The 11,705-nt window shown below is 56.0% G+C and overlaps 1 protein-coding gene across 1 annotated transcript; it reads right to left on the bottom strand.

Annotated features, from left to right (window-relative positions):
- Positions 1–439: 439 nt before the first annotated feature.
- CHST1 (carbohydrate sulfotransferase 1) lies at positions 440–9,572 on the bottom strand. The gene is given in 4 exon segments (XM_032690977.1): positions 440–1,224; positions 1,227–2,171; positions 2,174–2,440; positions 9,472–9,572. Coding segments are annotated over 3 exon segments (1,254 nt in total). The 5' UTR covers positions 2,397–2,440; positions 9,472–9,572; the 3' UTR covers positions 440–1,138.
- Positions 9,573–11,705: the final 2,133 nt, after the last annotated feature.

Genomic DNA, 11,705 nt, shown 5'->3' with positions numbered 1-11,705 from the left:
TTCATTCATATTCATTCTGGCAGTTTCATGACCTGCACCAGAGCATTTTTCCCTGGCCCTCCAGGGCAGGACATGCCGACACTGGCATCAGCAGTGTCAGACAGGGTGAGGGGGCAGCCTCATGGGGCTGGGTTTCACTGTGCTCATGCCATTAGCTCTCTGGGCTAGACAAGTCCCATGCCCCCATGCAGGCCAACAAGCTTTCAGGTCAACAAATAACCACAGGTTCCTTCTTTGGCTTAAGTGCTTGCAGTTTGACACACTTCAGGTGCAAATGTGCATATGCCCAAGGAAGTGGCTGCAGCTCCCTGCTGCCTTGGGGATGGCTCCTCCAGGCTTGGCCCCACCTGCTCGCAGCCTTAGGAGTCAGGCAGAGCAGGAGATGCTGCTCTTTACCCATTGGTACATCCACCCCAGTTTGCTCACTGACATCTTTCAGTTGAAGTTCACCCCCAAGCCAGTTTTATTGCACTTTTATTTACAGAAACACAGAAATAAAGCATTAAATGTGTTGGGCTTTTACGAAACCACCCAATCACTTTTTTTTTTCCCTTTTTCTTTTATCTTTGCGGGGTTTTGGCACAAAGAATATCACAGGTGTTACCAACAACCATGTAAGAGCAGCTGACCAACTGCCCAGCCAATAACAGGACTTAAACAGACAGACATTCACACCAAGATCAAAAATGAGGAGGTCGTTCCACTTTCACCTTCCAGTCTAACCTGCTCATTGAGGGGCAAGGGGAGTTATTCTGAAGGGGATGACACCATTCATAAATTATATTTACCTCTTACATTGTAAAAGTAAACAGTGCAAAAGTACAGTACCCCAGATACCCTTCGATTGGAAAGCTTGAAGGTTGCTTTATACATTTTGTGTGTTTTGTAAACATTGTTACCCACCCACAGTTCTAGCTCTTGCTTGTAGAGACCCAACTCCTCTTGGCATCCAAAACATATTGAGGGGCAGCAGTCACTTCCCCTGGACTCAGCTGTTGAGATTCCTGCTTAGGTTTAGTGCAAATCTTGGAGAGGAAAAGACGAGAGAGAGAAAGGGTGAAACAAAATGAAATAAAACAAATAAGGCATCAGTTAGTTAGAAACAGTCTGCATCAAAAGTGGGCCCCTTGGGGTTGCCTTAGGAGAAGGGCAGGAAGTCCTCTCTCCTCACCAGACTGATGGAGAGGTTCTTCAGCTCCTCCTCGGAGCCAGCAGTTTTGTACCAAGCTGTGCCAGCACCTGCTGGCAGGCGTGCTGGGTGAACGCCACGATCTCGTAGGACAGACGGAACCGCCACTTCTCTGCCGTTGCCGCTGAGTTGCGCACCGTCCCGTACTTGTGCTTGGAGGAGGACCTGTCTCCTCGGGTGTTGTTCTGTATCCAGCGCTCAACATTGCTGTCCATGGGGATGCCCAGGAAATCATAGATCTCCTCAGTCTTTTTCATGGGGTTCCTGGCCAGGTCTTCGTACCGCACCAGCATGTACTTGCCCTTGAGCCATGGTGGCCGGTTGAGGCCGGTGGATACAGAGTTCCAGAAGTCCTCGCACACTGTGGTGAGCTGGGTCACGTCCAGGTTGTACGGCTTCCTGCCAGTGCCATCCCAGATCCTCCACAGCCTGTAGGTGTCCCGGAAGGTCTCGCTCCGGGATGCCAGGATCCCCCGGGGGTCCCTCACTAGCTGGATGACCTTCAAGTTCAGCCGCGGGTCCTCCACCAGGGCCCGGAGATCACTGACCTCAGGCACCCGCACGGTTTTGATGGCCACATGCCCGTGCTCTCTACAGGACTCAGTGGCCAGAGTCAGGTTCAAGGTCCCACATTTTTTCACACAGTCTCCCTCCTCCAAGTGGAGATCCACAGCTCCCAGGGACTCACAGACAGGCGGTGAGCACAGGGCCTTGCTGGCTCCCCTGCGGAAGAGGCGGTCGGTGGTGTGGTTGACAGGCTGGGGCTTGATGTAGTTCTCCAAGAAGTAGAGGTCGCAGTCGTACAGGCTCCTCAGCAGATCTCGGCTGGCCCCCAGCATGACCCGCCTGTCCGTCGTACTCTTGCTCTGGGTCAGCTTTGGGATCAGGGTGTACTGGACATGGTAGAGGGGCTCAAATAAATAGAAGACATCAAAGTGCTGGTTAAACAACTGCCCGACAAACGAGGAGCCACTGCGGGTGTGGCAAGGATGAGAACGTGCGTCTTCCTGGAGAGGTTATACGAATAAGTGGGGCTCTCATCGCACAGCCTCTCAGTCACATCAGTGTCCTGGCTCAGGCTGCAGTTCACAGGGTTAGGGATGGGGCAGCTATGGAAAGACTTGGCAGTGAAGGTCCGGATTGCTGTGTACTGAATTGCAATGGATGCCAAGGCTAGTAGGAGGACAGCCTTCCAAGAACATTGCATGGCTGGTCACCTTCATGGAGCTTCTTCACAGGTTGTCTCAGTGTCTGCAATCCAACAGAGAAGTTAGTGGTTGAGCATGGACTTCCAAGCATGGACTGCTGGGGGTTACCAACAAACACCCTCCCAATGTATGTTCATCAGTCGTAACCACTTGAACCCCAATCACACGCTGCAGAGTTCCATTTCAGACACAGGAAAGACCAGGCAGAGGCTGGCAGTCCTGGAGAAACATGTCCAGCCAGGACTTCAGCCCTCTTTCTTACAGGCTGGGGCTGTACACAAATCCTGTGCCCCACAGGTCACCCCATGCCCTGCAACCCAGGTGGGGGGATGTCAGAGCGTGGTGGTTACACTGTCCGTATGCCTCCATCCAGCTGCTGCAAACCCTCCTCCCCACCTGCCAGTGCCTTTGACATGCAAGGGCAGGAGCTGTGGCAGGGAAAGGACAGAGGATGGTGCCATCTTGTCTCATCCTTTCTGTCCAGCTGTCAGGATAAGGCATGGCCCATCCAGGCCAACAACCTCCTGCTTGGAAGAGGGGCAATGTCTCTCTTGGAGCGCAAACCTCCCTGCTTAGAGGTCCAACAGCCAGGCCAGCTCCGTCTGTCAGCCTCTGGGGATGAGCAGCAGCCAGAGCTGTGCCCCAGCTGCCAGCCCAATATGCCCCCAGCACTTAGCTCATGGGGCTGGTAGGATCCTGCTCCACTCTGGGATTCAGGCCTCTCCTATTGAGTACCAAAAGGGAAAAGCAATACTACAAAGGAGGAAGTGTGAGAAACTGCACCCCTTCCATCCTCTATTGCCAACAGTGTAGCAGCAGAAGCCCTTGGCATCAGGGGCGGGTGCAGGGAAGAGAGGGGCTGTAGCTGCACAGGACAACTTCAGTGGTGCTAACCCCTGCCTTGCTGCTACCCACACATGGGCAAAGGTAAGGGAAACTGAGCAGGACATTTGGATAGGGTGCTCAGAGACTGTGAGGCGAGGAGTACCTGTCATGCCTGGGGAGCTACCGCATTGCTGGGAGGGGATGTAACCATGGTAGTCCTTCAACATTCCCCCCTGTTCACTAACCAAATAATGTTCATAGACTGCACTGCTGCTCTCCAAAGCACAAGGTTTCACATCCACATACTATTACTCCCCACAGTCAGTGGGACTGGGAGCAGGAGAAAGCAGACGCATCCAGAAACCCCCAAAGCTAAAACACCTGTGTGGGGGAGACACCTCAGTATTAGCAATGGCTTTGAAGCTCCCCTGCATCCACTCTCCTTTGCCCATCTTCCTTCCATGTCCCCCCTCTCACAGTATGCTACATTCACCTGTGCACGTGCCTCTGCAAGCCTCCTTTCCACACACCTCAGGCAAACCAAGGGAACTAAGACTTAAGTATCTCTGCTCCCTGCCCAGCAGAGCCCTTCCTTCCCACTGCAACATCACTACCATTGCTTCCTCTTCCCCACTCTCTGTGTGTCCCCAGGGAGAACAATGTGCTGGCCCCAAGCTTGTGGTGAGCCCCAGCTCTCCTGCCGCTGTGGGTGGGACTGTCAGAGCTGCTGCTGTCCATGCCTCTGAGGGAGACCAGGGGCCAGCGATGGATTTCAGCACGTGAGGGCCTATTCAAGCCCACTGAAATGCCTGATGGTCTTGGGATGATGCAGTGCTCCTCATGTGTGTTCCCTGCAGAGCCCATGGCAGCTAGCATGGTGTGTTGTTCCCATATCCTCAATGTGTCCCACTCCCCAGAAAGACCCTGTCACCCAGAAAGTGACACCAGGAGGGGAGTTTAAGCCTGCAGGCAAGTCAAAAACCTTCTTACTTATTTTAATTAAAATTTTTATTATTTATTAATTTCCCCACCTGCTTTGTGCAGGCAGGAGGCTTCAGGAACTAAGAGCTGTGCTTTAGACCCATGACGATGCTTTAAATACAGGTTGCTTTCTCCTGGACTGCTGCCTGACAGGGATTATGGCATGTGGCAGGGGGGTCAAAGTTGCAGATGCTTGGCTATCACTGCTGCTGGATTAGGATTACCCACCCTGCAGAGGAGAGACCTGGTCCCAGTGTCCACATGGGATAGTCTATCCCTTGGATAAAGTGTTTTTCCAGGTCTGCTAAGTCAGGACAGGAGGGTCCCTGCTGGCATCTTCTGGCCCAGGTGGCTTCTGCATGCTGCCTAGGTGGAAGCTGCAGTGGGAATGCTTTCCTGCTCTCTAGTGATGGCCAACCACACTGCATCTCTCATGCACAACCTCAACTTCTGCTCTTTGTTTCACTGCTGATGGATGCTGGAGCAGATGCAACGCAGATTGTCCGCATTGTAGCAGAAGCCTGCTGCTGGCTCCCCAAAAAAGGCAAACTAGAGACCAGATGCCTCCTTGGTCCAAATTCCACTGGATCACTGGCTGTGAGCGTTCAGGTTCTACACCCCAATCCATTCCCCTTCACAATGCCCCATGCTGCAGAGGGGAAGAAACAGGGTGTTGATTCACCTCCTTGGCAGAGCAGGTGCTAAACTACAGCCCAGCTTCAGCCTCGGCTGCACCTTGACATTCTTGGGGTGTGCCCTGCCCATCTGCTGAGCCTCAGTCAGGGAGGGGTGGGTTTTGGGAGAAGTCTTCCCTCCCTGATGTCCCATCTGTGGCCTTTAAATCCAGACAGAGCCTCCTTTCCCCCCACGGCGGCTCTCCTGTCTCCTCCCATCACTGCCTGTCCCTGAGGGGCTGCAGTTCCTGCTCAGTCCAGCCCTGGGCGGCAACTGGCAGCTGGGTGCTCTGGGGCAGCAGAAGCACATGGCACCCGGGAGCTGCCAACACAGCTGAGGATCACTTTAACTCACACTCCCCCTTGTTCACCTGTCAGACACAGGCAGCTGGTGTGAGCACCTTCTCAGGAGGAGGGGTGCCGGGCTCCGCACGGCTCAGAGTGGGCTGACTGAGCAGCAGCTGCAGCCAACATGCTGCAGGAGGATGTGTCCTGCACACAGGCACAGCAGGACAGCTGCTCACACTCCCATCCCTGCCCTGAGGGACCTCGTTCTTAAATTGGCCTGTTCTCTTCAGGTGCTGATACCTGGGGCCAGCAGTTCAGTCAGCAGCTGGAGTGAGAGCTGTGCCCACATGGGGCTGCATCCGAGAGTCCTGGGTGAGGTATGTAGTATTTTGGCTCCTCAGCCCTAGCCCATGGGATGCTGTAACCATGGGAGTCATCTGAAACGCTGGCCTCACAGATGTTTCTGTGTTAGAAGTGTTCCCAGCCAAAATCACCCTCTGCTATGTCTCCAGCTCAGCTCCACCAAAGATGACGAGCAAATGCAGCCCAAGGGTGGGAGGTGAGTCCACTACGTCCCTCCAGGCAGTTGGGGCTATGAGATGGAGCATGAGGTGGGGGTAGGTCAGTTGTACCTTCCAGCCCACAGGCACTTGCTGGCACTGCAAGGGACCTTTGAGAAGGCACATGAGCTCTTTTTGCCCCTTCCCCAACTCTAACCTCCCTCTGGTCACAGCATGCCAGACTGCACTCCACTGCCTATCCAGCTGCCTGTGGCTGCACTGGGACCAGGCTGTCCACAAGGAATACGCAGCTTCCGGCAAATGGCCCCAAGTGCAGCAGGAGGCCAGCCAGTGCCTGGCACAGGGACAGAAGCATTGTCTGTGGGAAGAGGAAGGTGCTGAGCCTTTCCTCTTCCCTGCCCCACTTCCCGCAGCCTTGAGCCCAGAGGAAGGGAGAGGATGGGCTCAGGCATTGCAGCCTCCCCCACCCTGTATACCTGCCAACAGCAGCAAATGCATAATCACCTGCCTTCCTCTTCCTCCTCCTCCTCCTCCCCTGAGGAGCACTGCTCAGAGAAGGATGAGCAGGCGAGAAACCAGCAAGACAGCCCAGGAGCCCCAGGGATATCAGAGGCGATGAATTAAGCTGAATGGCATCTGTGAGTCACTGGTGTGGGGAGCAGCGAATGTGGCCGGCCAGCCGCTGTGCAGCAGAGACCCAGAGCTTCTCTTCTGGGGATGGTCCTCCCAGGTTTGAAGGGAATAACCTGCTTTTGGAGCTATGCAGCAGGGCCACGGCACCAAAGGTTGTGCTGGCAACTGAGTTCAGGTACTGCCAGGCAGGCTGGACTCAACAGGGTTGCTGCAGGGGTCAGTGCAACTCCCAGGTCTTCTGCCCCCCAAAAGCAGCAGGGGCAGAACCTTACTGCACTGTGGCACTGTCATTCTCTTAGGGGGCTCTCACAGCAACTCTACATGTGTGGCTGCCCTGACTCCTGCCCCAAGCTTTCCTTGCAGGTTCCCTTGCAGCTCCCCAAAGGTGGCTGTGTTTGGGCAACTCAGGGGTGATGGCAGCTTTAGGCAAGACTCCTCGCAGTAACTGATACTGTTATTGCTGTACCCAAGGCTCTCTCAAGGGACAGTCAAAAAACCTGCTCTTTTTTGTTACCTTCCAGACTGTGCCCTTCTCTCAACAGCTTCCCAGAAGTTGTACCCTCTGCCCACCTGGACTCATCTTGAGCTCTCTCGCCAGTGCCAGGGAAATCCCTCTGTGCTTCCCCATGGTAGGGAGGAAGGGAAAAAGGAGTGGAAGAAGGTGCGAGGGTCTGTGCCATGCTCCAGCCTTGGCACAAGCCCCAGCACCAGGGTGATGCACTGGAGGAGTGTCTGTGCCTCACTAGTCCTTCCTGCGGGCCTGACTGGTGCCAGTCCAGCTACCGGCACCCTCTATCCCCAAAACTGATTCCCGCCAGCAAGGCTGTTTCCATGGAAACGGCAGAGTGACTCAGGACTTTGGGACCAGCTGGAAAACACAACTGTGAGCAGTGATTGCCTGAGAGGTGCCGGGGTCTCGGTGCCAGGAAGACGGGTGGATGACCGCAGGGAGCGGGCAAGGCTGCCTGCCCACCTGCCTGCATGCTGGGACATGCTGGCACCGGCACAGAGGAGCATACAGCACACCCCGCACAAGGCAAAGCCCACGCCGGGAGTTGCAAGGCAAAACCCCTCTCCTGACATAAGTGTGACTGCAGCACTTGGAAGGCATTGCTGCAGCATGCTTACCAGGGAACACATCCCAAAACGTGCCTCATGGCTGTCAACCCCTCATCCCCCTCACCGCCTGAGACCCACACGTGCATAGTCATCCAGAGAATTCACAGCACCAACTTCAAAACCTGCTCAGCCCTGCACCCGTGTCCCCTGCCCAGCAAGCAACACCCCTGCATGCCTTGCCCAGGGCAGAGCGGCTTGTTGGAGGGCTGCCTGAGGAGACAAGCAGCAGCCAGTGCCCAGCGGTGCCTCCCTTCCCAGCCAGCAGCTCCCTCCTGCAGCCCCGCTCCTCCTACCTCACCACCCAGGCACAGAAATTAAGTTGCAGGGTTGCAAAACAACTCTCAGCCAGTGACCCACTGGCACAGGCCCTGCGACTTCCTGATGTGCTCTCACTGAGCAAAGACTTTATCCCGTCAAACAATACGCTGTGGCCACTGAGGCAGGGAAGATGGGCTCCTGATGGGGTTTGATCACAAGCATCCTACTCGGTCATAGCGGCTTAGTCATGCTGTTGGCTCTGCAAAGACTGGCAGACACCAAACACGCCTGTGGGCCACCCAGCCTGGGTGCAGGCAGTCTGCACCCCACCGCCCCCCAGGGGAAATGGAGACCACAGAAAAAGCAGTGCCAAGCAGCCCCCCCACCCCATCCCCTCACTGCAGGCACTATTTTGGGTACCACCACAGACATGTGACCAGGGCTGGTCTCTGTCCTCAAGCCTCCCCCCCAGCAAGGCCCACCAATATGAGACCCTGATGGGCTGGGAAGGAGCCTTCAGCCTTGCCTCCTCTTCAGCCATACAGCACTAGAGCTTCCCTACTGTCACAGCTTCAAATGCCAGCCAGGGACTCATGCCCACCACCTTCCTCAGGTGCCTCACCGTACACCAGGTGGAGGTGCTTTGTGCCCGAGACTCACTCTACTCTTGTGTTCATCACCTCCCGGAGCACTTTTCTAATGATAAGGCAGAGGACCTCCGGTGCTCAAAGCCACCTCTGGCATGTCCCCTGTTCTTCTATCTCTGGCCATTCTCTCTGCATTTCAGAGGGACTGAAAGATCCTTTACCACCAAAAGATTACTGCCCACTTTGAGCAGCACTAAACCATGATAGAACTTTCAACAGGGAATTTGATTTTTTTTCCTGTTGACACACAGCATACACATTTTCAGTTAATTAATCACTATCAAATAATGCCTACCCCAGCCAGTCCCAGAGTTTTCTTATCACAACATCCACCTGTGCCTGTTTATCCTTCATCTGCTGAACGGCATCTGCCTCTTTCCGAGGATGCAAACGCCTCGGTAAACCAATATAGGGGGTTTTGTGCTCTCCACCTTCCCCGAGCCATCCACCAGCCTGTTGGTTCCCGCTTGCTCCCTCCCAGAGCACTCCCTGGCAGGAGCTGGAAGGCTCTTTTGGGATGAACGCGCTCATTCACCACCTCGAAACGCTCTTTGCAACGCACCCAACCTACGGCCGCGTCCAGAGCGCAAATCTCGAGCCGCACAGCTTTCCCGTAGGACTGCTCCATGCTATGGCGTGCTTCCCTCGCTCTGCGAGGTCTCATCGTCAGCCTGCGCCCTCACGGCAGGCTTTTCAGACCGCGTTGAGGTCTGACAGCAAACGCCGGGGCATTCGCTCCGCCGGCTTGCGCGGCTACACGGCCGGGCAGGGCATCTGGCCTCCCGCTGCCACCGGGGACTTACTTGCTCCAGGCGGTAGCTCTTCGCCCAACAGCAGCCCAAGTTTCGCGACAGCTCGTTCCCCCGCGGGTCTGGGGCCAGGGCTGCTGCGCCCCCGCCGCTGAGGCAGCCCAGGGGGGCAGCTCCCGGGTGTTCGCAGTCCGGGCCGGAGTCCCGCCGCAGCCAGCGCTGAGGACGAGCAGGAAAAGTCCCTCCCGCGGCTGCGGGCGATGTCTCGCTGCCTTGGAAAGTTGGTGGCGCGGAAAGGGTTACGGGAGAATCCCGGCCCGCCGCCCCCGGGCACCCCCGCCGATCTGCGCCGCTCTCCGCCCGCCCCAGCGTCCCTTACCTGGCGGAGCGCCGCGGCGGGCTGTCCCCCGCATCCCCGGCCGCGGCTCCTGGGGCAGGGGGACGCCGAGCCCGGCCGGCCCGGCCCGATCCGGGGGCGGCAGCCGGCAGAGCTCAGCGGGCGGCGCTGCGGGGGCTCATCCCTGCCCGCGCTGCCCTCCCTGCCCTGCCCTGCCCTGCCCGCGCGGGCAGCGCCGCGCGGGGCCGCCTCTCCACGCCTCTTCACGCCCCTCCGCGCCGGGCGAGGGGCGGGCGGGCAGGGATGGGGCTACGCCGCTCCCCTCCCTCTTTTTCCCTCCCTCCCTCCCTTTCTCCGCCCGGCAGCGCGCACGGGCGCACGCAGCACAGCGCCGGGCAGCGGCACAGGCGGAGGCTCCGCACCGCCCTGCGCTGCCCGCTCACCTCCGCACGGTCGCTGGGCTCCCCGGCTTTGCCGAGCAGGAAACTCCCCGTTTCTTTATTTATCTCCCCGTTTCCTTATTTACCTCCCCGAGGCGCCCGGCCAGAGAGGGCATAGCCCCTCCCGCCGCGGGGGTGGTGTGGCCCGGTGAGGCTCCCCCGTGAGAAGTGTCCCCCAGGCTGCGTGCTGGCAGGGACACAGGGATCCCCGCGGAACGGGGTCTGGATGCGAGGCGGCAGGTATCTCCAACCCTCCTCGCGCCCCAGTGCTGTGGCACCAGCAGCCACAGGGGCCCCGCCGCGCTTGGTAGCGGTGGTAGTGCGCATTCATTCCCTCGTTTTCCGGTGGCCTTTGCTCATCAAAACCAATATCGTCATGGGGACTGGTTTTCTAGCGCCAGGAATCCTCTCTGTGCTGCCCAAGCCAGGGCTCACCGCCACGGGCAGGGACCAAAATACTGGCAGATGATGGCACCTTCCCACCATCCTGACCGCCTGGGAAGGTGGGATGGGACAGAGGAAAGGAAGCAGGGGAGGGTGTCAGGGCAGTTAAGGGGGCTGCGCTCTTACAGTCACATTACTCTCTGCCTCTGCTTCTGTTTGACCCCTTGAAACAGTTCAGACATTTTACTTTTGGCAACTTTGAATGTTTCCCTTTTGTCCAGCACTTGCCAACTAAACTGCATTTTTAGTAGTTTAGCTGCAGCTCTGCTGAATTGGCAGCTGCCAGCAAGAGCCAGGTTATGATTCTGGAGATGCTATAATGGATATTCATTTTTTTATATCCCCCTTTTACATCGTGTATATTTGGAGCTGGGCACTGTAAGAAATCACAGTGGTTTTCTTCTTACATCTGTGTGAGCAACACCGAGCTCCTGAAAACCCCCTGAGCTCTGCAAGGAGCTCCCCAGCTCAGGGATTTCCAAATCTTCACCTCCGACTCTAGGCTTTGCAACATGTTAAATGTGGGGTTACAGTACCAGCATGTTCATCAGCAGTTCTGAACAACTTCACTTGGCAGTGAGCAGGCTGTGAGTAACAGTGGAGCCCAGGTCTCCACACTGCAATTGTGTCAAGAGAAAAATAAATCCCTGGGAACACTGGTCTCGCCTCTACTCTCAAAGGCCTGCTAGGCTGCAACAATGAGTTCAGAGCTATGAGATTGCCTTTAAATCTCTGGAAGCACAATGGCAGATCGTCACGTTTTATGTTTAAGCATTTTGGACTTGCATTTGCTGTTTTAGGAGTACCCAGATCTTGTGTGTCCAAAAATACTGGTATTTCTCAAGTCTTTTACAATATCCTGACAGCCCTAGCCCTCTTAATCTAATTTTAGTAAACTTTGTAGGGATTTTGTATTTATAAACAGTTGGTGCTTAAATATTATTTCCCTCACCATAGCAACAGCTCCACATTGTAACATTCGTTATACCATGCTATTGCCTTGGTATATCCCTGTTTTGAGTGAGAAAGCCCTGAAGCCACTTGCTTTCTTGCTCTTTTCCTGCACCTTGTGAAGGACAAGGACTGAGGCTCCTGCCTGCCTGACTCTTCCTGGAGCTGGAAAAGAGCCATACCACCAGCTGCTGCTGGAAACAAGCCGGTGGCCCTGGGGTTTCTGTTGCTGGTGCTTCTCAGGGAACATGTCAGCTCAGGCCAAGCCCTTCCTGCTGATTCACTTGCCATGGTGTAGCCCACCTTCTACCTGTGAACCCATAGTACCTGTGCAATAGCCCCAAGTGCCACCCCCATGTGGCATATGGGCCTTCAACTGCTCTGGGTGCCCATGATGTGCACCTCATGTATGCTCCCACTTACTTGGCACCTCCAGAGAGT

Source organism: Chiroxiphia lanceolata, chromosome 6 (assembly GCF_009829145.1).
Source record: "Chiroxiphia lanceolata isolate bChiLan1 chromosome 6, bChiLan1.pri, whole genome shotgun sequence".
NCBI lineage: Eukaryota > Metazoa > Chordata > Aves > Passeriformes > Pipridae > Chiroxiphia > Chiroxiphia lanceolata.
Note: the sequence above shows the minus strand (reverse complement) of the source record. Positions and strands in the feature narration are given on the sequence as shown.